A 27,998-nucleotide genomic window follows, 5' to 3' on the forward strand; every position below is an offset into this window, starting at 1 on the left:
TTATTAGTATTAATACCTATAGACGCGTTTCACTACAATTTACTTCTTCTTGGACCTTTTACCCTCTCCAGGGTTTGGCTTCGTCTTTCCTCTCAGGATTCGAAGTCGAACCATTTCTTCCTTAAAATCTTGGTGTTCGTCCCTAAAGAGACCGTAGTTCCTCAACTGCATCATGAATTTCCACGTCTCTACGTGTCTAGGGTAGTACTGCGTGTATTCCGGATCCTTTTGCCTTGGCAGCTCTGACAGCAGGGAAATTACTTTCCAGTCTCTTGGAGCCATTTGTCGCACCGGCTCGTTGAAAATTCTGTTGCTCAGCCGATTCATTCGCTTTGCATAGTTCGTGGCTACGTTGGTTAGAGCCAGATATTTGTTGATGCAGTTGCTCATCTTGCTGAAAAATAAGCTTCGGGTCATTTACCTCAAGTAAAGTATGATTTATCTCTCTTTATATTGAAATTCTTATCTATCTTCCAGCCAAAAATAAAGCGGTAGTAGGATTTAATACCAAATTTACGGTTCCAGTCGCGAAATTTACGTTCTTCTGGACGCCATGTTGGGTAATGTGGGCGTGGCTGGTCAGCCGTCAGCCGCTGGACGTAAACAAAGGAGACGGCGGGGTTGGCGGCGACATTATGTAGGTCAAAGTCTAAGGTGAAAGGTGGTGAACAGGAATGGCGGTGAAGCAGGCCAGCGGCGCGGCTGCCGAAAAAAAGAAGCCGATCGCCGTGATTTCGCCCCAGAAGAAGGAAAAGCCAGTGAAAAGTGGCAGATATGAAAAGGCGAAAGACTCGTCTCGAGCGCAATCGGTCAACAACGCACGACGACTCTACTATGCCATTGCCATAGCTTTAAACGGTTCAAAAGGCTGCTTTAATTAACTCTTGAAAGTGCTCATTGATTTTTTTGCCCGACAGCTTTTGGCTTTGCATGTCTGCACATGTACCACGTATCAACGATGTTTGAAAACGACAGGCATTTTTCACATCTGTCCAATTTGGAGAGAGAAATGACTTTTAGAACTGAAATGGTCTGTTTTAGCAAAAAATCTCTTTGCTTTTGTAATGTCATTGATTTTGTAGGGTCTCTATTACTTTTACTACAAAACGATCATCGAAGCCCCAACCTTTAGTGATGGTTTAGTGCTGGTTTTGAACGACAACGTCACCGAGTATCCCTCTGTTATAAACACCCTCAAGAGGTTCAACCTATATCCAGAGGTAAAAAAAATTTCCTCCCATTATAAAGACTTTGAATTGAATTAAATGTTAAATGCTTGCAGATTGTGATCGGAGCCGCTTATCGGCTCTTCGCGGACGTGACGGGCTGGCTGCAAATTCCCACCAAGCAGTGCTGGCAGGTGGAAAGGGGCGGAGGGTTGTCCCCGGTGCTCAGCTGCGAGGGCATTGGCGACCCCATGTACTTCTACTTGCAGGCCGTGTGGGTGTGCGCCGGCCTCACTGCTGCTCTCATTGTCATCTTCGGCACGTACCTTAGCAAAACCTTTGCTGGAGGACTCATTTCAGTCTTGTGCTTCTTCTTCAACCACGGCGAGGTATCTTTTCTTCCATTAGTTTGTGCAAAGGTTTGCTCAAATTTCTGATTTTTCGCAGAGCACAAGGGTGCAATGGACCCCTCCTCTGCGGGAGAGCTTCGCGTATCCGTTTTTGCTCGCGCAAATGCTCAGTCTCTGCTTCCTCCTTAGAGATGCCAGGATGTGCTGGAAAGAGGTTTATTTAAATTTAATATAAATAGGAATTAGGCATTAAATCAAACTGAAATTTTTGTTTTTGCTAGAAAACGTTTTGTTCAACATATTTTAGGTGAAACTGGACAAATTTGGTTAAAATGTGTGTCGTTCAGGGTCTACTGCTCGCCACCACAACAGTTTGCAGCCTGGTCACCTGGCAGTTCTCCCAATTCGTCCTGGCAACTCAGATCGTGGCAGTTTTGATCTTGTTTGCTGCTGGCATCGTCAAGAAACACATCCTGCTGCTGATTCTCCTGCTCGTCGCTGTAATTTCCTGCCTCGATTTATTATTTCCTCAATTTTATGTCGCAATTTTAGGCGGCCGTTCATCACAGTTTGCTGCTGCTGGTCGGCAACGAGCTGCTGGCCTCGTCCTTCCTGGTCAGCCTGCTGGCTGCCTCGCTGCTGGCCATCCTTCTCCTGGAGCCTACCATCAGGTGTCTGCCGCTGCTCCTCAGGGGCGCGCTCACCCTGATCGTCTGCTCGTTGACCGCGCTGTTCCTCAGGTCTCGCCTCACCGCTTTCCTAAACTCCAACGATGACGTGAGGGTCTCAATTGCTGCCCACATTTTTTAAATATTGAAAGAAAAATGCGCAGGCGCACATTCTGAATTTGCTGAGGGCTAAACTGGGAAACTACAAGGACTTCCACACCCTTTTGTACACCTGCTCGCCCGAGTTTGACTTTCTCCCCATTAATTATTTAAAGAAAATCGGCGAAACGCTGCTGCTGCCGACAGTCACTGTCGTTTTGCTTGCTGTTGCGGTCCAGTGCATGTCTGCAATCATCAACTACTGCTCTCAGGAAAGTCTAACGGATAGTGAACAGAAATCTAAGGTAATTTCTGAGGTTTCCACCGTTTTCTATATATTTTTTTAGGTAAAGATTTAGTGATGGAAACTGCAGAGAAGTTCAGCCAATTCCGGGTAGTTTTAATTGAGTTTTTGAGATTTGAAAAAGTTGAAATTAGCATCTTGTACAGTTGAAAAATTAAATTATTAGCAAAATTTCTTAAAGGCTCCAATTTTACCAATTACATAGATTTTTCCCACGAAAAGATGTGCAAAAAAATTTAATTTGAACCCATTTTTTAATAGATTTTATGGACTAAACATGATTAATTGAACCATTTTTTTGTTCCATCTACCCCTTTTCACTCCTTTAAATGCAATTTTTGTAACTATTGCTCTTTTTGAATTAAATAAGCAGTATTTCCTCACCCTAAATTAATTTCATGTAAATTTAAAAGATGCCAATTTATGATCAAGGGGTAGATTTATGGGTTGTTTATATGGTTGATGGTTCAAATGGGCAAATAAAATTAGTTAAGCAATGTTTTATTTCAAGATAATAGTACAAAATCATGATTAAAATTAATGATTTAAAGAAATTCTTTCCAAGAGTTGATTTTAACGGGATAAATTAGAGTTGAACGGGAAATTGGTTAGCAAGAATTCTTTTGGGTATACAAATAGAACAAATAACTCTAAAATGAGCCTCATAATAATATACAATTCGATTCGTTTTTGGAGTAAGAACGAATTGAAATTGAGACAAGATACCAAAAGTGTTTTGGGGGTCAATTATGGGCTGATGTAACATCTGATGGTCCCAAATTTCTGAGCCTATGTTTTATTTCAAGAAAAGGAATAGTAACTTTGCTGGAATATTATAAATATCAAGGAGGGGTTTTTGAAGGGGGTTGGATTTGAGTTTCAACCTGAAAAATTGTAATGCAAATAATTTAATTGCTGGTTTGAATTTTAGGAATCGGAAGCAACGAAATGTTCTACAGACATATCAAAATTCGTTGATGCAGAGGTTCTGTATTTCATCCTTCAAACTGCATTTTTCGCGCTGATGGCCGCCATGATAATGCGACTCAAGCTCTTTCTAACGCCAAATCTGTGCATCCTGGCCTCCCTCCTAGCCTCTCGCAAGGTATTTCAACACTTTACAAAGTAAACGACTCGAGTCATTTATTCCAGGACAGTTTTTCAGCGTGATTAAGTCACGGGCGGTGCACTGGGCCATGATTGCCGTGGTGCTCAGTGGGATGTGCGTGCGGGGAATGCAGAACATGAGCCACCAGCGCAGCATCATGGGAGAATACAGCAACCTGGCCCTGGAGCAGCTCCTCGACTGGGTCGAAACTGAGACTCCGAGGGATGCTGTTTTTGCCGGGCCGATGCCTCTCATGGCCAATCTGCTGCTCTCTACCAGAAGGCCCATTGTTAACCACCCTCACTACGAAGATGCTGGACTCAGGTACGCATCTTTCAATTGATTTTTAGAGTCTTCATGGTAAAAAAGAAACCAGGCCATAGTTGCGTTTTTACGGGAAATTTCGAGTTTTGGGAATTTTAAGTGTTTTCTCCCAAATTTGTTCAAATTGGTCGTAGAACTAAAATTTGGACACCGTAGAACTCGTCTCATGAAGTGGAACAATTTTCCTATTGAGCTCAAAGTGGCAAGGTCATTAAAATCGAATTTTCGAAATTTAACTCAAATTTGGAAATTAATATTTTGCATTCAATTCAAATCATTATTTTAAATTTTATATAGCTATCTTGTAGAGCGACAAAAAATGGTTGGATAAGTTTAAGTCTGAAATAGTGGTATGCTTTAGTATAATATAATTGAAAAAACCCATAAAAATTGGTTAATTTTCGTGTCATGAAAAGATTTAGTATTAATCTCGGCTTCTATTGGTCAGATTTTCAAAACCCATACACCATTAGACTATTCATAGCCTACCCTAGAATGCCGAGGCAGTCTAAGGGTACCAACCTTTCAACCCCCTTTTTGCACCTTACAAATCGAAAAATTTTACAATTAGGCTTCATGTCTCGGGAGTGATGCTGGTTTGATATATTATTAATGTGAATTGCAACTTAGTCAGGAGTAATCTAGCTGATTAATTATTCAAAAATTTGCCTTTATCTAGAATTACGTTGCAACCTTCGCGTACCCAGGCATTAATTCGGGCCGCAGGACAGAACTCCCCAGTAGTTACCCTCCCGGTGAAGCCGTGCCCTTTCAGGATTTTTCTGACACCACCAACTTTAATTAGTTCCCAAAGTTGGAAATGGAAAATTTAGAATTTACTTTAAAGGAATTACTTATTATAAAACAAATGGAATTTAAATATTTAATCTATTGATTTGAAATATGAAACTTAATTTTGATAAAATATGAATTTTAGACGAGCGGTTTTAAGATCGCGTAGTTTCTTTAATTACTAGGGTAAAGCAATGAAAGAGGTGAGTTTGTTACTTACAAACTAAAGTATATTGTTGATAGGAACTTAAACGATACAGGAGAAATTATATGGTGTGTATTTGATATTAATATTATTATTCACCGGAGAATTGACTCAATAAGAACAGGATTTGAATATTCGAATTACTAACAGGAATACAACATTAAATGAATTATTATTTTCCAGAATAGAATTTAAAACAGAAGAAAAATAAGCTCAATTAGATTTTGAATTCTCACCACTCACTCTGCCAAATTAAAGATGGAAAGTCAAATAGGACGCTCTCCCACACTTGCCCGAAGTCAATGCGTGGATGAAAAACTCTCAAGTGACCAGAGTGTTATTTTGTCAAACATTATATAGTGGCAAGTGGGAGTGTCTTTCGATATAACATACGTGAGGTGAGAGTGAGGGTGCAATAGTTTTACAACACTTACTTGTGACCAAATACAATACATCTAAGTGCTCAAGGAGTTAAGTGCTTTAGAATATTAAACAACAAAAAGGAATTACGTTAACATTTAGAATTCTTCTGTTACTTAAGAAAGATTTGGAATTTCGGTAAGAAACATGGATTTGGTTTCCAAAGTGATTACCGAATGCAGGGGAACAATATCCTTAAAAGTAACGCGTTTGTCAATTTGGAATGGAATCCATTGTGGTACCATGGGGGATTACTTAACGCGGATTAGCAATACTGGCGTAACTAAAAAGTTCGGAAATTTCCACAGGTACTGGTACCATAAAGGATTCACATTAAATATTTTTTCAATTTCATGGAAGTCTACACGTTAGTGAGGCAAAAAATTTGGTTTTTGTAAATTTACAAAAAAAATATATTCTTTCTCTTACGGCCTAAATGTATGAGAAAATTATTTAATTCCAGGGAAAGAACAAAGAACGTGTACACGATCTTCAGCCGAAGGAGTCCTCAGGAGGTGTACAAAATTTTGTCGCAGATGCGCGTTCAATTTGTCGTGCTGGAAGAGAGCTGGTGCTTTAGAGAGAGCAAGTGAGTCGGTATAATTTTTAAAAGCGACCACCCCAGTGAGTGTGTTTGTTTTGCAGGAAGGGCTGTGGAATGGTGGATTTGTGGGACGTTGAGGAGCCGGAAAACCGGCACCAGCCGCCGCTGTGCCCGCGCCTCTTCCTGCAGAGCGCGGCGCCGTTCGAGAAGGTCTACCTGAATAGTGAGTACGTGGTGCTTTGGCTCCACTCTCAGTACGTCGAGCTGTCTCCGATGAAGGAGTACAAGCTCTGAGGTAAAGCAAGCATTTGATCCTGAAAAGCCATTATGCATTTCCTTACTACTTATTTCGATGTCTAGTCTGTGAGTTGGCGATTTTGGCCAAGTAACCGAAACTGAAATGAAAGAGCACTGAACTCGCATGCTTTTGAAAAATGCTGTTCCTTTTGATAATATATTTATGTATTTATTTGGATTTTGAATAAAACGGTCGACTTTACAAGCAGCATCGTCTTTATTCAACAAAAGTGGCAGCGCCTTTTCCCAGCATAATCGCGTTGGCAACCAGCGTCCATTCCCTGGCAAAACCATTCCCAGCATCTTTTTTCCCTGTAACTGCGTTTTGTTGCCAAACATATTTTCGCGCGGATTTTTAAATTTAAGACCCTAACCTATCCCCAGATGAAATTTTACGTCATTTGTTTCACTGGAAGCATAATTTATCGCCATCTCTTGTGAAATAAGTGTGTTGACTATTTTAAGCCTTGCAGAAATCAAAACAATAATCGCCGAAATTGTCATCGCCAAATCTCGGGTTTAATCCATCAGCAGAATTTAAAAAACTGCACACCGTTCAACTCGTCTCACTCTTCCCTAGATAACAGAAGGGTTTAGAGGGTGATCAACCCCCATCCCCCATCCACCCTATGCATTACAGCTAAGATAAAAATCGCGTCGCTTTGGACTTTCCGGCACTTATTCACTAATCGCAAGTCTCTTAAATGAAAAATGATTTACCCTAAACTCCATTGGCTATCTAAAGGAGAATGAGACGAGTTGGACGGTGTGCAGATATTGCAATTTTGACACTTATAACCCGAGATATAGCGATCACAATGTTGGCAATAATCAGGTTTTATGTATATATGCGTCCATGCATTTTTGCTAATATAGCAACCACTAAATCTTGGGTTCTAATACACAGAATTGTACAAAATACACACTGTTAGACTCGTCTTGACCTCCCTTAGGTAGTAAAAGGGGTTTGAGGGTGATCTACCCTCATCCCCCTATGGTTTGAAGTAACGATAAAAATTGCGATTGTACATACCAACTTTTGGGATGGAGACAAAAAAGGCAAATTTGGGTTGGTGGGCTAATAGATCACCCCCAAAATCGATCGGCTATCTAAGGGAGGTTGAGACAAGTCGCACGGTGTGCAGTTTTCGTAATCCTTTTTGGTAGAACTAATTTGAGATGTTTCGGCGATGGAAAAATAGGCAAAACTATTTATTCATATAATTTTTTAGCACAACGGCAATAAAATATTTTTATTTAATATCAAGGGATAGGGGTTTTAGGTTAACTGTGGCGATTTCTCTGTACCTACTAAAATTATTAGAGTCGACTCACGCTTTTCCGTTCATTTTAGACTTCTCGGTCTGATGCGAAGAATACAAATCTTAGAGTACTATCCTACCGAGAAGTGTGAGTTTGTCGAAAAGTGTGAGTCTTCCAGAACTGTTTTGGTTATTAAAAACTAAATTTTATTGCCATTATGTGCGTTTGACATGAAGTGGAAACCTATTGACCCCATATTCTTGAACTTTGGGAGCGAGTAGTTAAGCGCCAACGTAATAAAATCAAAATAAAAGTATGTACGTCAAAATGTTCATTTCGGTGTTTTCTTTCAATAATATGACAATTTACGCCATCTAGACAGCCAGTGTGTGAACAGCACAGTTTTTTGTTTCTCCTGTAAAATCCCTATTGGCGCATATGCTGGGAATGGATTTGCCAGGGAATGGGCGCATTGGGCGCTGGTTGCCAATGCGAGATACTGGGAAAAGGCGCTGCCACAGCTTAAAATGTATACAGTTCTGCGAGGAGAGATCATTCGTTTTCGTTATTCTGTGTCTATAGAGCAAACAAAAAATGCAAGGTGGAGGTTTTTTTAATTTTTTTTTTTAATTCCATGCATTGTTGCACCGGAAAGTGCGTAAACTGCCGCGATTAGCACCATTTTCTTTTTAACATTTAACAACTTTGCCAACAATTTGTTCCGATATATTTATATTCAAATGCATTAGGTTTTAGGTGATACAAATTCGTAACAACTTTTAAAGTGTGTGAAAGTTGCAGGCGTTGTTTGTCTCTTTTGTTTAGTTTCATGCAGCGCAACCTTAAGCCTACTACAGCGGAAAAAGACGAGAGCAAATTACAAATCAATCGATTGAAACCAGCAATCAATCCGAATATCCTTAAAATCACTTTTCGTCAATCACAATTCATTTCCAATTCCAATCACATTTTTTTCAACCGATATCCCTCCCACATGGAGAGAATCCATCACCGTGTTTTTATTTTGTTTCCTCACGCACGCGTTTCGAATTTGCTCAAAAATTTCGAGTTGCAATGGCGTGCGCTGACCGAAAATTCTCTCCGCGCGCCGAACGGCCCGTGTCGTAGATCGGCCCGGGCCAGGTTCATTTTGGAATACGAAAAGTTAAGGCCCCGCTTTGACCAAACCTGGCAAGGGCCGACCCGCCGATCTCGAGGGCCGAAATTCGCTTTGTTTGCGCACGCCACACTAATCACAGCTGAAGCTAATCAAAAAATGGAACGCATAAATCAGATGAGTGAGATCTAAATTGCGAAATCTCTTTGCTACATGACACTTTTCTCAGCTGATATTATTCAACCCTCTAAAATATTGGCGCAACTTTTGCAAATAATTAATTCAACATGACTTTTGCGTTGAATGTTAAGTAAGAAGCCACCATCTTTAGACGGAATGAGAATATTTTCCCATGATTGAACTAGTTATTAATACAAAACATAATTTTCATTAGTACAACTTATATTTCTGCATTAATTTTAAGGGATGCGCAAAAATAAACGATTGATTTAAAAAAAAAAAAATCTCAACATGAATGTTATTTCTGCGAATACAACTGATCTTTGGGAGAATAATCGGCATCAATTTAGCAATTTGTTACCGTTAAAAGTTAATTCTATTTTTGAACACTTGTTTCTTTGCCACTTAAAACGGTAAATTTTAAAATTTTTCACTGTAATTTTCAAGTTAAATCCATTATCTGGTTTTGCAGAAACAATTGAAAATCACATGTTGGATTTCAAATTACGCTTAAAATAGATTTATAAAATTATTATTGGGTTTGCTTACAATTAGATTAAAATTCGCGGGAAAAATGTTAAAAATATTTTGTGGTCATCTCTTAGAGGAATGATACTGCAAAAGCCTGGAAAATGCTTGTTGCCAATGCATAACCTCGCCCCTTAGGATTCAGTTAAAGCCTAAATTGACCTAAGGAGCGCTGTAATTTTTTGAGAAAATTGGCTGGAATGCTTTTCAAATGGTAATGTCTCCTTACTTGAAATCCGATTTAATTTCAAAACCAAGAGTTTCCCCAATAAGTGGCATACACCGTTGGACAGATCTCGACGAGAGGAATCGGAATATGCCAAGAAAATATGTTCGAGCACTGTAAATTTTGGAGAAAATTGGCAAAATTTAAATTTTTACTGTAGGGAGGTCCTTTTTTATTATTGCAAAGTGTTGAACAAATTGTTTATCGATCAATTGTTTATGGCATCCAACAATTTAAATAATTTTCAATTGTTGCCCAGTATCATTCCACTTTAAAATATCCGAAATATGTATTAGGACAATTGAATACATAAATAATTGGCAATAGAAGACGGTGGCATTCCATCACTAACAATACGCAAAAGATGCAAAAATCGAGTGACAGATAAAGAGTGCATTATTATTATGTGTATGTGTCTATTGCTTCGTTTGTTTTGATAGTTTTGTACCTGTGAGAGTTAGGAAAAAGAATATCGCGCTTTGTACTCTACCGGAGGAGGATAGTCTACTATTTCGGTGTGCCTTGTTCAAAAAAATCTGCAATGAGGTCCTGTTTGTCTTCAAAGAACATTATTTCATACAGTTTTACAGTAAATGTTGTGTGTGAATGTGAAATTCATTTTTGACACGAAACATCGAGCATCTAGTACTTTTGACTCTGGTATACACTTATGTATATAGGCTCTTCCTGTTTCACAATTAATATACAATAATCTCGTTATAATTAACTCGTAATACAATATGCATCGCTTGCCAACTCAAAATTTGGACAGGGCCCTAGCGCAGGGAATCCCAAATTTTTTTATTTCTCGAAAAGGCGGTCAAAATTTTTAAAAATGAGTGTTTCTCTCAGATGAAAGGATTGTGAAATTCCTGGACCAATTTGGATTTTTTTATTTTTGTAAGCTCTGAAGATGGTAGCTGATATTTAAACTTGAAACAGATTTTGAAATTTTGATTTCAATAATTAAAAATGTGAATTGTTGGTTAAATAACTGTTCCTAGAGTTAAAATTGCTCCATAAATTATTAAAATTGAATTTTAAATCCCTTTTAACTTAATCGGAAATTTACGGGTCCAAAACTGACTTTATGGCGAGAAAATCCAAGTCTCGGATTTTGTAAAAGCGCTTCCTCTCAATTGAAACAATTAAAATTTCCAATCCAACATTTTCATCCAAGCCAGAACCCTGCTTAAGTTCAGTAACACACAGTCCGTGGTTTGGAGGTGTTTCGGGCATAATTAGTGAGTGTGTGTATAATTTATAACAATACAAGAAATGTAAGGTGAGAAATTCTCCATGAAATGTGTGTTCGTTTGTACTGCTGTTGCTGTCTGTGGGTGAGAATGCGTGTCGTCAAACACGCGGCGAGTTGCATTTCGTAAAAATATAGAAAGAGACTGAGCTTGCCTTGATAAAAATACATATCCACATATTCGCATATTATTGGGCCGGCCGAGCGCACCCCAGCAACCCTTTTCGTCATTGAAAAAGCTCTCTGCTAAGATAGGAATCGAGTCGCGAGGAGAGTGCGCGGCGCAGCACTTGTTTCTAGGTCGGTTTGCTGAGTTTTCGTTGGGCTCGGCCCAAACTTTCTGAATTAAAAAATAGAATGTGTTATTTGCTCCCTCGGGTTTGAGGGGGGGCGAACGAATGCGGCCCCCCGGCAAAGTTCGAGCCGGCCCAACCGCGGATGGGACACTGTAAAAAAAGAGCAGGTACACAGATCATCGCTCGGGGGTTGCCTCTATGGGAAGACTGCCTAAGACTATATCTGCTTTAAAAATAGTAGTATCCCTGCTGGAGTAGAAATTCATTCTGCGCATTTTATCGATTTTTAATCCTTAGGGTGCGATCTGAGGGGTCGTTGGAATATTATTCAGTTACATCTGCACATGTATATGGGAGATACAAAATTAAATTCGTTCGCAATTTTGCGTAAGCCCTTCAGTGTTCGAGGAAGCCAACAGGTGGCGCCACTGTATACTTTATATTTGAGAAAGGTGCACTGGAATTTTATACAATCGAATCCTAAGGGTTGAATCAGGTCAAATTGCCAAACATTTATTTTGCGGTTTTTGGTTGGAACCTGTCAAAAAGTGCCTCGAGAAACCTGGCGACCAATCAGAGCGAGCCAAGCTTCAAGGCAGGTCAGCCAGCAGCTACCGTTGGCTGTCGCGGTGGCGCTGCTGTCTCGAACTGGTCAATCAGAGAGAACAGCTTCCTTTTCTGATTGGTTTTCAGGTTTTAGACCAAAATCCCGCGAAAATAATGGTTTTTTGACTTTCGTCCCGTTACGTCTGTTGGCCGAGTGATTTGGCTGGCGAACCTTACAAAACCTTTGGGAATCGTTTGAAGAAAGTCTACAATGGAATTATATTCGAAAATACGCATTGGCGCTACCCTCTGGCAACCTTGGACACTAAAGGGCTTTCGGTGAAAATGTCGAACTTGCCACTTAAGTCTAGAGGGGTACAGTCGTCATCGCTATAGTTAAACACACGCTGGCGCGAATATTCAGTGTTTGAACAAAAATGTTAGGAAGTCTCGTTTCAAATTGTGGGAACAAAATCAGGGGGTTGATGCCAGTCGTCTTTTAATCAGCGAGAAATGATCAATGAGATGTGTGTTGCTGGTTTTTGTACCGTGTTTTACATCGCAGGGGATGTTGTATTAACTTCAATAACCCTGAGTTTCATTGTTATACATTGTATACAGTATAAGGATAAAGAGAGTTGAACTTTCTTTCTTTCTTGGAGATAAATTTTTGCATGCGCGTGTTTCGAGAGTATATAATGGCTAATAATTGTAGGTATTTTTTTTCGAAATTGATAAACGCTATATAAAACATGAAATATCTCGTCAGAGTGAGTGGGAGAGAGTGCTATGTGGTTTTTGTTTTTCTTGCTCCGTTTGTTTGTGGTATAGAGAGGTGTGTGTGGTTACTTTCGTGTCGAGTAAAATTTTGTGTTGTTTCACGTACACGTCGTTTTACAAAAAAGCCACGTATCTCGCTACACTTTATGAGGTATTTACGGTTCGTTTTTCATCGAGTCTAGGACGCCAAAAATGTTTTGTTGCTACACATCTCGCTAAGAAGCAACAACAGATACTTAATTGCTCACGCCGCGCCGGACCGAAATCCGGCGCCGTTTGCAGTAATTTCAAAATGGGCAATTCAGGTTGCCCATGCAGCACGCAATTTCTAGTAATTTGTATCATTAACACCAAACATTTGGACGTGGGGGATAAAAATCTATCTTTCTCTTGAGAGAAGAGAACGTTCCCGAAATGTTAGCGTTTCGTCGTACAGAGAAGTGAACGAGAGACAGAGAAGAGATAGAGAAGAGAGTGCGTGTGCAGAGAAGAAGAAGGAGAGTATACGTTTGCTGACTGTTTTCCGTTTTCAATAAATGGCAGGACGTTTTCGTTTCTGCGCGCCTCGCGCCGCCCACAGCTACATCAGCGAGTTGGCCGTGCGTTTCGAGCGCTTCTTCAGTTTGTCCTCGTTGTTGAGCTTGACTCGGATCGCCTCGCGGACCGTGCTGGCAGGAACGTCAAACTTCTCCATCACAGTGGCTGCAAAATTATTATTCCTAGTAAATAAAAAAAATCCTCCTACCCATTTTCCAGGAAAAGCTCATTTGAAAATTGACTCGTATTTTCCAGCAATAATTGATTTTATGAAAAGTATCATAGGAGCGAAATCAAGGGTCGCAGGACGGTTGTGGTGGCGGCAAGATATCCTGACGTAGTTCATAAACAATAAGAAAAAATGTTTTAGATTATTGCCATTCAAGTGTCAAATTTCCAAATTCCAGATTTAAAAGAACAAAAAATCGTGACGGTTTAAAGTATTCACTTTTCGACTCGGTGGATGAATAAGGGTTGGGGGTGAGCGGGTTAGCACCCCAAAGTTTATTCAGCTCAGTAGGGGAAGTTAATCCAAGTCAAACGGTGTGCTTTGCAATTCTGACGATTATAGAACCCCAGATTTGGCGCTCACAACATTTGCAAAAATTTGAAAATCGAAGTTCTTGAAAATGAAGCCGAAGTAGCCGAACACCACCTTGAAATCTTAAACAAGTTCACACGTACCCTGAGACTATTTTTTTAGGGGCTTTTAAAGTATGGTATTGGTAAAAATCCCAAAAAACACCCGGTCTAATGTTCGAAAATGATCTTTGGAGACCTTTGACCTTGTCCTCATTGGTTCCATTTGATCGAGCTTTACAATAGGAGTTCAAATCTTAAAATTTTAAATTGCACCAACTCGAAATGAGTTATTCTCAAAAGTCGGCCCCAAAATGTCCCGTAAAATCCGCAAATAATGATAATTCATTCTTGTATTTTAATATTTCAACCACTAAAAATGATTAAACTTAAAATAGAAATATTATACCTATCACTCTTGTGACTTTGTCAGTATCCAGCCTGGGCTTGGCACTGCCTTTGCTGCCGTTGAGGCAGTGCGTGGCGAGCACTTCGCGGCCGAAAACTGCGACCAATAGCATGTTGGTGTACTTCTTGAAGTCCCTACACATGAGCATCTTCAGTTGCAAGTCCGGAGACAGCGGCAAGCTCAGGGCCGAGGCCGCCATCTGCGGAGGAGGGGGCGCCGCCACCACCGGCTGCTGTCGATTAACCTCCGCTCGAATCGCCGGCAAAAAATAAAATAGGGTACGACTCACCGGCGGCTGGTGGTGGTTCAGTCCTTCTCGCGGGTGGTGGTGATGGTGGCCGTTTATTTCCTGACCGCCATTCGTAATTCCAGGATAATTTGAGCAATCCATTGGGCCGGCATTCATCAGTCCTGCATACAAATTAAATTCATATATATTTAGTATTGGAGTTAAGATTTTTAAATTTAAAACAAAAATACTAAACCTATTTTGAAGAAAGTTTTGTATTAAAATTTGTATAGCTTTGCAAGACTGTTTATTGTAGCTTAAATATAATCACACTAAAAATGTTAAATTAATGATTTTCACGCACTTTTTCCAAATGATGACTTGATAACTTATTTATTATTTAGTGGAAAATAAACAAACTGCTATTTCATTGATGGCAGTGGCAAAATTAATAAAAATTTTATCGTTAGGCAGAAACCAATTTTTTAACAGATTTTTTGAGCTAAGAAACAAAAATGCCAAACATTTTTTTATAATTTTAGCAAAAATCGGTTATTCTTGCGCATCCGCAGTATTACGAAAGGAAAATTAAACATAAAATTTATATTTTAAGTTTGTGAATGATTATATAACAATTAAGCTTAATTTTTGAAGTGACCTGCTTCAGCGTGGCGGAGCCTCTCCATGGCTCTGAGCCGTTCAGCCTCGAGTTTCCTCTGCACCTGAAGTCGCAGACTCATTTCCATGGAGAGGCGTTGCTGTTGTTCCTCGGCTGCCTTCAGTTCCATCGCAGTGCTCATCGGGGGCACCGTCTTCGGAGGGCGCGGGGGCACGCAGCGTGCCGGTGTTATGTGCGTCTCGCCAATCACCAGCACGTCGCCCGGCATCATCGCGTCTTCCATTTGACTCACCCGTGTCGCTGCAACATTTTATTTAATTCTAAAATCCCTGCGATGATTCAAACTCAGACACGAGTCAAAATTTTCATTCCTGGGGGGTTTGCGGGATATTTTAGTTTAATTTTGAGAGTGCAGTAACTCATTTAGAGAATTTAAGGTGTGAGTTGAACTTCTCTCGTCAAGCCCGGTCAAATGAAAACCAAATTTGAGGTTATCGGTCAAGATTAAAGGTCACCAAGCCTAATTTTCAAACATTTCCGAGTGTTTTTTGAAATTTTAAAAAATTGTGATAAAATTTTGAAAATTCCCCAAAAATTGGTCTCAGGGTACTGCGAACTTGTGTAAAAATTTCAAAGTGGTGTTCGGCTTTGTTTTCGAGAAATTTAATTTTAAATTTCGAAAAACGTAAAATTGTCTTATTTCGGCAAATGTTGTGATCGCCAAATCTCTGGTTTTAAGCGTCAGAAATGCAAAAACTGCACACCGTTCGACTTGGCTTTCTCTGGAGAGCTGAATAGTTGTTGGGGTGCTCACCCCTTTTGGTCATGGCATTCCCCCATCCCCCAAGTCTGAAAATACATTTTTTAAATCGTCGCGATATTTTGTTCTTTCATGTCTTTGAACACAGATAGATTTTTGCGTAAAAATTTAATTGACAATAGCTCGAGCGATGCCAAGAGTCTCCACTCCGTGAGCAAAGTTAGGCAATCGGCTGCTCGTCAAGGTCGCGCCAGTTGCCTGCTTTACATATAATGTTCCACCACCCCTCTCGCTTTGCCCGTGCACCCGGCGCGAAGTGCGCGCCGATTTTAATGCCGCGCGATGCGAGACTTATTTATTTGATAGTTTTGTCTGCCTAATCGGTTTTGCCCAACTCACCTATATCGACAGGTCGGTGCGAGCTGCTTGGCAGTGCCATCACCCGACCCGGCTGACCTCCACCCCCTCCCTCGTCCGTGTTCGGCCCGTTGAATTCAGCTGCCTCTGCGGAAAAAAAATTCCGTCGTGAATTATTCATGGCTTGAGCTCAGGCGATTATTCCGAGTTGGATTTTTTGGTTTTCAACTGCTGAACATTCTATAATATCTCCGACTACTTTTTGAATTCAAATGTTGTTTTCGTGCCAAATAACTGGGGAGGTTTAAGGCGAGTGGCACAAACAAAAATAATGTGCTCAAAAACTTTATGAAATTATTTCAAATTTTTGGAGAAATCCTTTTTCTAGTTCGATTTTAAATAAAATTAAAACTGCAACATAATTTTCAATGTAAGTAAAACTTTACAGGCCAACACCAAAGAGTATTTTGCATTGCTCAAGTTGGCTAGTTGAATTTATTGTTTGTGAAATTTAGAAATAGTATATCTCTACAATGAGCAATAATAAAATCAGGACCAACAATCAGTTCAATTTCAGATTTTACCAAATTTTCTCAAAAGAATTTGATGTTATCGCTTGATTTCGATCCCTTCTCGTTGCGATCTATACAAAGATATGCGAATTTTTAGGAAACTTCCTTAATCGTGGTTTTACAATTTATGCTCGCGACTTGATTGGAATGCAAACTTTGGAGCCGATTTGCTCTAAACGGCGCAACCTGGGATATTTTTAGCTTTTACGTCGTTTTTATTTATTTATTTACTGTTGTTTATTCTCACAGTTAAGTCAATGCATTCATGTTATGGCAGTCAAAACAATTTATAAAATCATTTAGATAGTTAAAACAGAATTTTCAAAAATCTTCTGAAAAGTCACACCTAAAAGTTTAGGAATTTTTCTCTTCCATCATTTTTATCAAAAAAATTTGTACACTAACATATATAAAATTAGTTAAACAAACTGAATTAAGTAATACGTTTTGACAGTGACGTGTTTCACTTTTGTGATTTAATTTTGTTTTAATTATAGAGGAGCAAAAAAGCACAAATCAACTCACTCCTTTGCTCGTGCTGCATAAGTTGCTGCTGCATTCGGTGCTGATTGTTGAGGGTCTCGAGGACGCTGGCCACCTGCATTTCCCGGGTCTGCGCCTCGTAGTCTCGTCCGCTGTCGTCGTCGCCAAAGTCGTTGTCGTCGTCGTCGTCCTCCTCCTCGTCAGACTCTGCCAGCATCTCTCTGGTGGGTCTCTTGCCCATCCACTGCGTGCTGGGCACCGGCGGCACTTGCAGTTGGTCGCCAGGGCACGGCCTCTTGGCGGCAGGCGGGTGCGCTTCGTCCTTGGGCTCGCTTTTCATCTCCTCGGCTCGCTTTGCTTCCCTCGTGATCTCGGTCAGGCCGCGGATTTCCAGCATCTCGGCTGTTTTGATTAGCTGAGGAATCTGATCTTCTGATACTATAATCTTGATCAGAGCGAAATATTCTTTTGAAAAAATTTTAAGACACAATTTTTAATTTTCGATTAATATAATTATTATCTATCGACTAAAATAAAATTTATAATCAATTTATAAAAATATAAATTAAATATTCAGTGTAAATGGACTTTTGTGTCCGTCTGGAAAATCAATTTAAAAATATTATGACGATCATCTAAATGTTTTTTCTTGATTTTTTATCAAAATAAAAAATAGGCTGTCCAGAAAAGGTTTATAGTTCTGGCAGAGGTCTGAGGATTATGATTAATTTTTTACTGACCGCAAACCCTGAGTTTCTCACATTGGAGGGCTTTGCAGGTCTTTGGATTTTGAGTTTTCTCGAAATCGGTTCAACTAACAATAAGTGGTAGAGCAAAAAGGCTGACCTCGTTGAGCCCTTCTCATCGAGTGAAACAACTTTCATGGTGCCCTCAAAGTGGTAAGTCAAAGGTCAAGGTCACTAATATAGAATTTTCAAAATGTAACTCAAACTTTACAACTGAAATTGGTGAAATTTTTGTAATTAGGATATTTTCATCTTGTAGAGCACACAAAAATTAGGCTAAAAATCCTCTAATTTATGCTTAATTATTGCTTTTTTGGATTTTTAAAAAATGTTTACTCGCTTCAATCTCGACTTCTAATTGTCAGATTTTCAAAAACCACATTTAAATACCACTAGACTATAGTCTCAGCCTACCCTAGGAAGCCAAATTAGTTTAAGGGTGCCAAAACTTCCACCCCCTATTTGCATTGGTAAAAATCGTTCATTTTTTTCAATTCTAACCAGTTTCTTGCAGGCAGTTTCTTTTACAAGCGAAAGTAATGTTTATTGGAATTTTTGTTGTTTCATTATGTATTGTATTTGACTTGTGATAGCATTAATGTATTATGACTAAGTGTGAGAATAAATATTAATAATAATAATTTCGTGTTATGTTTATAGGTGTCTGCAAAAAGCTTTCCAATTAAATAGTGACTCGCTATAATATAAATAAAGATAAAATAAAAATAAATCAATGTTTACAACTCGGTTTTCAATTATTTTCTAATTATTAGCTCATGACCTCTACTTGTAAAATTGCCGGAGATAAATTATTAGAGAAATCCAGGCAGCAAATGAGAGTACTTCTCCTATGTCAAAAACTTGTAATATTGTTATATATATCCCCAGTGGCCATCCACGTTGCCACCACGAAACCTCGTCCGTGGATTTTACGTGGATGAATTCCACGAACCTATTTTGCCATTTTTTCTAGTGCACTCGTTTGGAAATACTTTCCCTTTCGATATTTGACCATTTTTGAGCAGATTTAGTTTGAATTTTTGGGTTTTTAGGGCAAAATTAACGTCCGTGGAACTCACGTGGATGATCCCCAATTTCCCAAATTGAGTTTTTGAAGCTCTTTTTGTGCCTAAATTATCGGTAAATGAATTAAGTGCTCCTCTAAAGCTATTTCATTTAATTTTTTCTTAATTTTTTTGTAAATTTTACTTCGTGGAAGGGTCTCCGTGGATGCTCCGTGGATGTTCCGCGGACGATCCACGGAACTCCGTGGATGCTCCGTGGAACTTACGTAGATGATCCCCAATTTCACCAGTCATGTTTTTCATTACTCTTTTGTGTCTAAATTATCAGTAAATGAATTTTAAGTGCTCATCCAAAACTAGTTTAGTTGATTTTTTTAAATTTTGTAAAATTCCCCATCGTGGAAAATTTTTCGTGGATGCTCCGTGGAACTCACGTGGATGATCCCCAATTTCCCTAAATCGTGTTTTTAATTCACTTTTTGTGTCTAAAAATTATCGGTAAATGAATTAAGTGCTCCTCCAAAGCTAGTTTATTTAATTTTTTATTATTTTTTAAAATTTTACTCCGTGGAAAAGTCTTCGTGGATGCTCCGTGGAACTCACGTGGATGATCCCCAATTTCCCAAAAGCATGTGTTTATAATCAATATATGTGTCTGAATAATAATCGGTAAATGAATTAAGTGCCTCTCCAAAACTATTTTATTTGATTTTTCTTTAAAATTTTGTGTAATTTCACTTCGTGGAAAGGTCTCCGTGGATGCTCCGTGGATGATCCGCGAATGATCCACGGAACTCTCTTAACGCAAAAATGAAAAATAGCATGTATTTGAAGCAAATTGTTCAGTTCATGAGCTGCCCCTTTTCGCTTTTTTAAATTCATTGGTCATGTCATTCTTGTTTAAATTTCTAAATTTTGGAAATTGGTTAAGTGTCCGTGGAGTTTTCGTGGATGAATCCCCGGACACTTAAAACATTTTTGGTTCGTTGGTATTTCCTATAGGTACGTTAAATTGTTAGTATTATTTAATAAACCATCATCAAAGTTAATTGCTAGCTCAGAAAACTCAATATTTCCAAATATATTCTGAAATCTACACTCGCCACCTCGCCAGAATAGCCGCAGCCGTGTTTCAAACTTTTGAAAAGCGCGCGCACTCTTACTGGCCGCAGCAAGCCAATGAGCGCTGCCGCTTGCCTGTTGCTGTTTGTTGACAGACGACCGCGAGCGCGCGGACGCGCGAGCCGAGCGCAACGAAAAAGCCGTTGGACGACGCCGCCGCGTAATTAATGTCAGTTTTCGGCCACAATTTCGCCACTAAGTCGACCAGCAATGTTCTTAAGTCGGTGATTGCAGTGAAATCCGAATCCTGTCCTGTTCAACCCTCCCAGCAAAGATGCCGCAAATCAAAGGTAAGGACTTGGAATTATTTATTTGTTACGTCATGTTCTCGCCGCTGTTTTAAAGTTCAACTACATAAATATAGTTAATTCAGTTGGTTTTAAGCCAATTTGTTCCGTTGTAATTAATTATCTGGCCGTGTTTTTTGCAGACCTGTGCCAGAGGCTGACTTTTTGTGTGACAACAATGCAACTCGAGCAAGCTGTGTCCTGAAACTTTGCGATCCCCACACACTATGTAATGTAATTATTGAAAGGATGTCTGGTTTGCAGCTGAAGTGCAAGATCAATACAAGCTAACAGGTACACCGACACCAAAATTATCATTTTACATATATTTACAATCATCCTCTCTATGTCTGTGTCTGTAGGCTTGTATACTCTGGCTGCGGCAGATCAGGCCGACGATGTCAAGACACGGTCATGGATGGGAAAAGCTTCCAGCACGATGGATTCCAGCCTGCACTGAACTTATGCTGCATTTTCCAGGTAATCAGTTAAATTTTTTGCGCAATAATGAACATGAATACTAACAATTTTAATTTATTTTTCAGTCTTAAATCTGCTGGTGCTATTTATGACTCGGATGGAATCGACGCGACTTCGGAGCTCAAAGACGAATAGCTTACATAATTATGTGACAGGACTTCTGATTGCTGGACCACAACTTTGACGAAGATTGAGTGGTTCATGTGTAATTTTGTTTTTAAGTGAGGCTATTTTTTAGCTAAATTGTTATATTTTATGTATAGAGAATTCATTTTAAGGCTGATAGCTATTGCATACACATACCTGTGTTCACTGTAATGTTGATATTAAAATTAAATTAAATTCCAAACATTATTTTAGTGAATACAGGTATGTGTGCAATAAATTTATGTTTAAGCTGACATTCATTCATTGAATTTTCTTTGCCAGAAACGTTTAGGCAGCTGGAAATTTTAAATTAAATATTTTTGATAGTCATTATAGGATTTAAATTTGCCATTTGTGTAAGCCTTCAGTGTTCGAAGTCGGCGTAGCCGTATATACTTCCAATTTAAATTCCCATTGACTTAAGTCAAGGATTTAATCATGCTATTTTATGGGTTTTAAATAATTTATTTTGATTCTGAGAACCTAAATCAGTTCAGCCAATCTCCGTAGAAACATGGAAATAATATTTTTATCAAATCTGACGTTTCGAAGGTGATTTGCTAGACTGACTTTTGCTTTTAGTACATCAAATCAAATCAATTAAAGGGTTTTGAATGCAGAGCGGTAAGATCGTGTGTCTTTATTTTCTCAGTCTTATTTTCTCAATTAAAAGAAACAGCTGGCACCATTTTTTGAGAGCATTATTACACTAAGGGGTTTTCGAAGCTTGTGAATGTTACAATTTTTAAGCTTTCTTAATTAATTGTCTTGTTTCTCATAACTTTATTGACACTACTGTAAATTGATAAAAATTCTCTGTATTGATCTATTGTTACTGTACATGTATTGTGTCATCTTTTTGTAATCAAAATTGTATAATAATAAATAAATGAATAAATTTAAAATAAATAAATGAATTTTATTTGCGATATTATTACCCAGAAAAATGAAACAATATCCACGAAAAATCCCCAGCGATTCCACGTAGCCGTTCCACGGGGAATCTCCATAGATCATCCCCGTGGAATCTTCATAGACTATCCCCGTGGAATCTTCATAGATCATCCACGTGGATACCACGTATTTCGGGCGGACAATTTCTACGGGGAATCCACGTGGATCATCCACGTGGTTTCCACGTGGGATCCGTGGATCATCCACGTAGGATCCCCGTGGAGTCCACGTGGAATGGCCACTGGGGATGTTAATTTTTCTTTTATATTTCTTTTTTTACTGTGATTTGCAATCAGATGGAATATGTTGTGAGAAGATCATCACTTGAAGGCATTATACCATACTGAAAGTCAAATAAAACAAAATATATAAATAAATAAATTTAAAATAAAAAACTTGCACAAGTAGAGGAAATTTTGACCACTCCAACCGCAAATTTTAGGTTTTCCCAGGGGAAAAATATGGAATGAATCATTTCTTGTGCAAGAAATTGGTCAAATTGAGTGGTAAAAACCGTTAAAAACCAGTGGTGAAAAAACCGGGTGGTAAGCAATTGCAACCCTGCTACTTGCTCCCTAAAAATATTAAATTTTCTACTTTTTTCGATTTTAATCTGCCCTCACAATTTCTTATGAATTATTACAAATAATTATTTATAAATAAAGAAAATTTGCACTTACTTGTCCGTTGTACATAAACGAAACTAGGGCGGTCAACTCGGCCAGCGCAACGTCCTTCAAAATGATGATGGGATGAGCGCAAGGATTTTCCTTAAAAAGCGTCATCAAGTATGAGCACCATTTAAAATTGAAAAAGGCGCAAACCAACTTTGAGCAGTTTCTTAATGTACTGGCTGCACGCGGACAGGACGACCTTGTGCGCTTTGAGGCTGTGGCCTTCGCATGCGATGGTGACGTCCACGAAGTCCTCGTCGCCGCGCAGGCTGTCCAGCGACGTGACGATGTTGTCCGAGAAATTGTTCCACTTGAGGTAGTACTGCTTCTCGCCGGCCGAGCCCATCTTTTTCCCGCGCGCGCACCCTCTCACTTTCTAAAAAGATTTCGCCCTGAAAAACGCACAGCAACACCATATCGATTTCACGGTCACGCGGCGCACACTTTTCTATTTGACATTATAATATTCCCGCAGACCCAGCATACACGCAATATGTACATTTTCAAAAAATAAGGTTTGCTTTTTGGATTTCACTTTTACAGGTTTATTTGGAAAACTTTGACACCTCCCATCATGCAATTTTGAAAAAAAGGAGTGCTTTGAATTCCTCTTGCCGAGTCCGATCAAACTAACGCTAATTTTGATGTACTAGGTCAAGGTCAACGTCATCACTGTTATTTTTTTTTAATTAAAATTTTGTTCCATGTCATGTGCTAACTTGCGGGGAAATTTCAAAGTAGCGTTCATCTACAGTATTAAAGAATTACAGCTTCAAAACTAAAAAAACACGAATTTTTCGACTTTTCCGTGATTTGGAAATCTTGTTGACTCTAAAACTCTGGTTGTAATAACCATCAGAATTGCAAAACACCGTCTCGACTGAAAAAACGCCAAAACTTTCAAACACCTCGCTGCAATTTTAATAGGAAAATTTACACCTTTTAAGTATGCTTCCTTCGGGCTCAAAAATTCATCTAAAACTGAATCTAAATTTCCACCCAATATTTTATTTTTGGAAGGAAAACAGTAAAACAATGTTAATAAAAATCTCCAGCGTTAAATATGTTTAATACATTTTCTAAGGGGTTTAATATAGCGATTTGTGGGTGGAGAGTAGGCTCCAGCACCTCCTAAACACTTTATAGCTATAGTTCGTGGAGGTCGAGACTGAAATTTTCACATGTCATGTCATGGGACGAGTTTTAAGCACATTAAAAAAATCCAAAAATCCCAAGCTCATATATAGTCCGATAAGTTAGTCAGAAAAGGCGAAACAATTTTTATTTTTAAAAATTTTATGACTGACATATTTTTACATGACAGCAAACTATTTTGAACGATTAAATTTAATTTGGACCTAAAATGTATAGTAAAACGCACCGCCCTCGCAAATTAGAAGCGCTTCTCTGGTCACTTTGGTGCGTGCTCTGCTCTCCCACGCCGAAATAATTGCGCAATAACATGACAGACGGCTGGAAATTAGGCCCGAATGGAACAAACGGGGCGATTAATTAGGCCTCGGCGGGCGGATGAGCCTCGCGAAACATCCAAAAATAGTTTATGAATTTTTAATCGATTGCAACGACAGCGCGAGCGAGAGAGAGAAAGCACCCTGCCGCCCGCCCGCACCCCCGGGCGGTTGAAGGGGCAGATAAAGAAACGAAATAATTGTGCCCTGCCGTTCACCCTTTGTCGGCGGCCTGAAAAGCGAATCGATAGTCGGGGCCGCCGCGGTCGGGGCCGGCGCGGCCCACGGCTCGAGCACCTGCGACGCCAAAATGGCTCCGCGACGGAGGGGTAGACGCAGGCTGGATTTCCGACGCGCGGCGCCAGCTAATCGGCTCGGTGGCGCCGGCGGCACCGCCTCGTTCGCGTCGGGGGAGATCCGGAGGCGGCGGTGGCCCACGTGCGGGGCCCCCGCGGGGCTCACCTGGCGGACCGCTGGCTACGCGACACCGCCTGCCTGCTTTGTTTGTGCCACCCCCGTGGAGAAGTACTCGATTCTTTTTGGCCTCCTTCAGTCATAATATCACTTTTACTGCGGCGCGCGCTGACCTCTGCTCCGCCACTCGCAGTCGCTGTTGCCGCGGGGCGAGCGGCGAGCCGAGGCAAACGCGCTCCGACCAACGCGCCCAACCCCACCTGCCGGGGGTGTCGTTCGCCACCCTTGCCTCCGCCTTACTCGCACAGATGGCTCCCACAAGCGGTGCTCACTAGCTCCCTCTTGCACTCCCTCCAAAAAGAAATTTATGCCGAGACATATTATACTGGATTTGTGATACATCTCTCTCTCTCTCTTCCACTATATGAAAAAAATCTCTCTCTCTCTTCTCTCTTACTATATATTAAAAAAAATCTCTCTTTCTTTCTCTCTTATCTCTCTTATCTTACTATATATTAAAGAAACAAGGAAATCGAAAAATTCAAAGTCGAACCGACGACGCAGAATTGCCGGGGAGGTCCCCGCGAGCTTTTTCGCGAATATGGGCGCGGGCGCAACGCGCCTCGAAGGGGATGAAAACCGCCCCCGACCGAACTTTCGTCTAACGATCGGGCCGAAATTCGGCGGGCAGTTTCAGGGCCCTTTCCGAAGGCCTCCGCAGTGGTCCGTTTCTCTCGCAAAAGTCCGTGGGGCGCCCGGGAGGCCGGGAGCCCCGCGAACGAGGGTTACCCGCGGGGCAAGTCAGCGGATCGGCGCGAAATTCGCGGGGGTGGTGGATGCGGCCGAGGCGAGCCGGACGAGCATAGGGACCCGGGGTCGCCAAGCGCGGGAAAGGGGCGCAGCGGGGCCCTGAAGTCGCCGCTCCCGGGGTCGGCTCGGGAACGGCCGCTCCGATCGGGCCGAAATTCGCGTGGGCCGTAGCGCGGGGGTCGTGCAGTTAGGCGCCGTCATCGCGGGAGCCCGGTGTCGTCCGAGGGGCGCTAGGGAGCCCCGCGAACGAGGGGCACCCACGGGGCGGGTCGTCGGATCGTGGCGTGATTCGCGAAGGTGGTGGAGGTGGCCGAGGCGAGCCGGGCGAGCTCGGGGAACCGAGGACGCAGAGCGCGGGAAAGGAGCGTGGCGGGGCCCCGAAGTCACCGCTCACGGGGGTGGCTTCGGAACGGCCGCTCCGATCGGGCCGAAATTCTCGCGGGCTGTGGTGCGGGGGTCGCGGAGTCGGGCGCCGTCGTCGCGGGAGCTTGGCGTCGTCCGTGGGGCGCTCGAAATCGCGGGAAGATGCGGCGGGGCCCCGAAATTTCCACCCCCGGGGCTGGCTCGGGAACGGCCGCGCCGATCGGGCCGAAATTCGCGTGGGCATTAGCGCGGGGTCGTAGAAAATGACGCCGTCGTCGCGGGAGCGCGTCCGCGTTGGTACCCCCAAAATTGAGTCGGCCGCACCCCATGGAGTTTACCCCGAGTTAGCCATTAAGTTTTGTCAGGCGCCCGAGCAGGGCGGCCGCATCCTCGTAGCTACCCCCAACTGGAGTCAGCTACCTCCCTAGGGTTGCCATATCCCCAGAGTTCACCAATAAGTTTTGTCTGGCGCCCAAGCAGGGCGGCCGCATCATCGTAGCTAACCCCAACTGGAGTCAGCTGCCCCCCTAGGGTTGCCTTATCCCCAGAGTTCGCCAATAAGATTTGTCAGGCGCCCGCGTGGGGCGGCCGCATCCTCGTAGCTACCACCAACTGGAGTCAGCTGCCCCTCTAGGGTTGACACTCTCCCATCAGACGCCTAACACTTAAGTCTGTCACGCCTCCTAGGGTTGCCACATGTCAAAGAGATTTCCAAAACTCAACATGGCCGCCAACCATAGGGTTGCCACACGCCGTAGAGACTGCCCGAACTCAAGGCGGCCGACTGGCACGAATGCTGAAACTCCGGGTGCCAATAACACCGCGAACGGATAACATGGGCGCACCAGGCCGCACAGGGACCCAGCCCACTCAAGGGCCACTTGCCTCCGCACCGAGGACTGCATTGAAACGCTAGACATTCGTCCCGTGAAGCCAAATCACGCATGCTGGAAAGGTGCAAACCAGCAAGTAGCGAGTCGCCTCCCAGCCCGTTGAGCAATTTGAGCAATTCGAGTCACTAAACTAACCACTTTTTGCCATTTCTGACATTGGGTAGCCAGTATTAGATCTCCAAACTGCTCAAATACACCTCTCATTGCTTTGACACTCCTGAGAGTGCCTTGACAATGCGAGCCAACGGGCTGGTTATTCTTATCGATCAGTCTTAACTTTTCCTGAATGCTGGCTAATTAAGTATATAGGGTGTTAGTAAATTATTCATGATAGAATTATGCAAACTGGACTGAGCTTCATCACCGTTGCCTTACGTTCTTCTTCTTATAGAAATCCAAGGAATAGAGCTGATGGAGCAGACCATACGTTGTCACTAACTTTCGCTGGACGCCAAAGTGACAATGATGAAGCTGGAGGAGATGAAGTTCAAGGGGAGCAAACTGTTGAAAAGGCCACGTCAGAAAAAACTTTGCAAACAGAAATGTAACAAATATTTTAACGCAACTTATTAACACTCACTTACACAGTATTTCTTCTTTGATAACATAAACACTAGGCATGAAACAGGACGACGGCCAGATGATGAGTGTTCATCAAGTGAAGTAACCAATATGGGTCTTCCTTGGTGCAGGTTCTCCCTTAGACTTCCTTCAGTGGTAAGACTTTGCCAATGCCAAAACCTATGACAACAAAAGACAAATTATGTTAATTTACGTACGGTTAATATACCATTAATACATGTTGGAAAAATTTAGATTAATATTTTCTTAATTGGCAGGCTGACGAAAAGGCTGTATGGAGAAAAAATTCCACCCTATGCGCAGAAAGATGAAGGCTATGAGAACAGATACTCCTGTGAGATCATTTCAAGGTAACCAAAACCAAATAAATATATCCTGTTGCTTTGCGCGGGTACAAATTTTCAACCCAAACCCGCACCGAACCCGCTTATTTCGTACCGCACCCAAACCACACCCATATCTTTTTTCAAAATTTGAACCCGCACCAAACCTCACTACGCCAACCCGCACCCGCAATCCGCCATATTGGATTTGCAAAAATCTGGACCCGCACCCGCGGGTTTGCTGCGGGTTTTGCGGGTTCAACCCTGAAACCCGCAACCCGCGTAAAACAGTTGAGAAAACCCCGACTTTCCAATTTTTGCGGGTTTTGCGGGCGTTCAAAGGTCAAAATCTGGGAATTTTTGATTAATTCGCAACTTTGCTCAGGGTAGTCCTAGAACAAAAATTAAAAAACCCGTAAACTCGTCTCAACAAGGCAAACAACTTTTACATTGAACTCAAAGTGGTAGGTCAATAGTCAAGGTCACAAAAATTAATTTTTGGAAATTTAAACTCAAATTTTAAAATGAATAAAATATATTGAAATTTTTTAATTTTTTTCGAAGCCATTTTGTAGAACACAACAAAAATAAGTTAAAAACGTTAAATTTGAGAGTGGCGTTTTTCCTCATTTTTTTTAATAAAAAATGAAAACTTCGAAAGCCCTTGTTTTTCGAGGTTGGTTAAAAACGATGGTT

The 27,998-nt window shown here is 41.2% G+C and overlaps 3 protein-coding genes and 1 long non-coding RNA gene across 6 annotated transcripts; 2 read left to right on the forward strand and 2 right to left on the reverse strand.

Moving 5' to 3' along the window:
* Positions 1–39: 39 nt before the first annotated feature.
* mRpS33 (mitochondrial ribosomal protein S33) lies at positions 40–555 on the reverse strand. Its single transcript, XM_065480712.1, has 2 exons — positions 539–555; positions 40–394 (listed from the first exon to the last, which is right to left on the reverse strand). Exons 1-2 carry the CDS (start codon positions 553–555, stop codon positions 40–42), a joined length of 372 nt encoding a protein of 123 aa, XP_065336784.1.
* A 76-nt stretch (positions 556–631) lies between these two features.
* LOC135935599 (protein C-mannosyl-transferase DPY19L1) lies at positions 632–6,485 on the forward strand. Its single transcript, XM_065478060.1, has 12 exons — positions 632–858; positions 918–1,030; positions 1,083–1,220; positions 1,283–1,555; positions 1,614–1,730; positions 1,864–2,016; positions 2,069–2,293; positions 2,349–2,588; positions 3,519–3,692; positions 3,745–4,019; positions 5,900–6,025; positions 6,082–6,485. The coding sequence occupies exons 1-12, from the start codon at positions 675–677 to the stop codon at positions 6,272–6,274; spliced, it is 2,211 nt and encodes a 736-aa protein (XP_065334132.1). The 5' UTR covers positions 632–674; the 3' UTR covers positions 6,275–6,485.
* A 2,633-nt stretch (positions 6,486–9,118) lies between these two features.
* On the reverse strand, positions 9,119–24,626 carry LOC135935601 (modifier of mdg4-like). 3 transcript variants are annotated; one of them, XM_065478064.1, is made up of 9 exons: positions 24,380–24,626; positions 22,603–22,824; positions 22,455–22,544; positions 17,056–17,458; positions 16,001–16,105; positions 14,881–15,141; positions 14,283–14,404; positions 13,994–14,225; positions 9,119–13,170 (listed from the first exon to the last, which is right to left on the reverse strand). In XM_065478064.1, exons 2-9 carry the CDS (start codon positions 22,792–22,794, stop codon positions 13,049–13,051), a joined length of 1,527 nt encoding a protein of 508 aa, XP_065334136.1. In that variant the 5' UTR covers positions 22,795–22,824; positions 24,380–24,626; the 3' UTR covers positions 9,119–13,048. The 3 variants fall into 3 exon arrangements, with proteins under 3 accessions (XP_065334136.1, XP_065334137.1, XP_065334134.1); XM_065478065.1 differs by having other exon boundaries at positions 13,994–14,222; positions 22,603–22,840; positions 24,380–24,625; XM_065478062.1 differs by having other exon boundaries at positions 22,603–22,840; positions 24,380–24,623.
* LOC135935607 (uncharacterized) lies at positions 18,642–22,023 on the forward strand. The gene is made up of 4 exons (XR_010574238.1): positions 18,642–20,196; positions 20,337–20,487; positions 20,556–20,673; positions 20,739–22,023. It is a non-coding gene; the product is annotated as an uncharacterized LOC135935607 (long non-coding RNA).
* Positions 24,627–27,998: the final 3,372 nt, after the last annotated feature.

This window comes from Cloeon dipterum, chromosome 2 (assembly GCF_949628265.1).
Source record: "Cloeon dipterum chromosome 2, ieCloDipt1.1, whole genome shotgun sequence".
Taxonomy (NCBI): domain Eukaryota; kingdom Metazoa; phylum Arthropoda; class Insecta; order Ephemeroptera; family Baetidae; genus Cloeon; species Cloeon dipterum.

Excerpts from the sequence above, each read along its gene's own strand:
- LOC135935601 (XM_065478064.1), bottom strand. The coding sequence starts at position 22,794 with ATGGGCTCGGCCGGCGAGAAGCAGTACTACCTCAAGTGGAACAATTTC. Across the intron at positions 14,226-14,282 it reads TGAACCACCACCAGCCGCCG|CAGCCGGTGGTGGCGGCGCC; the intron begins GTGAGTCGTACC and ends GTTAATCGACAG. Across the intron at positions 13,171-13,993 it reads CAAAGTCACAAGAGTGATAG|CCACTGTGATGGAGAAGTTT; the intron begins GTATAATATTTC and ends ATAATTTTGCAG.
- LOC135935599 (XM_065478060.1), top strand. The coding sequence starts at position 675 with ATGGCGGTGAAGCAGGCCAGCGGCGCGGCTGCCGAAAAAAAGAAGCCG. Across the intron at positions 859-917 it reads CATTGCCATAGCTTTAAACG|CTTTTGGCTTTGCATGTCTG; the intron begins GTTCAAAAGGCT and ends TTTGCCCGACAG. Across the intron at positions 2,294-2,348 it reads TCCTAAACTCCAACGATGAC|GCGCACATTCTGAATTTGCT; the intron begins GTGAGGGTCTCA and ends AAAAATGCGCAG.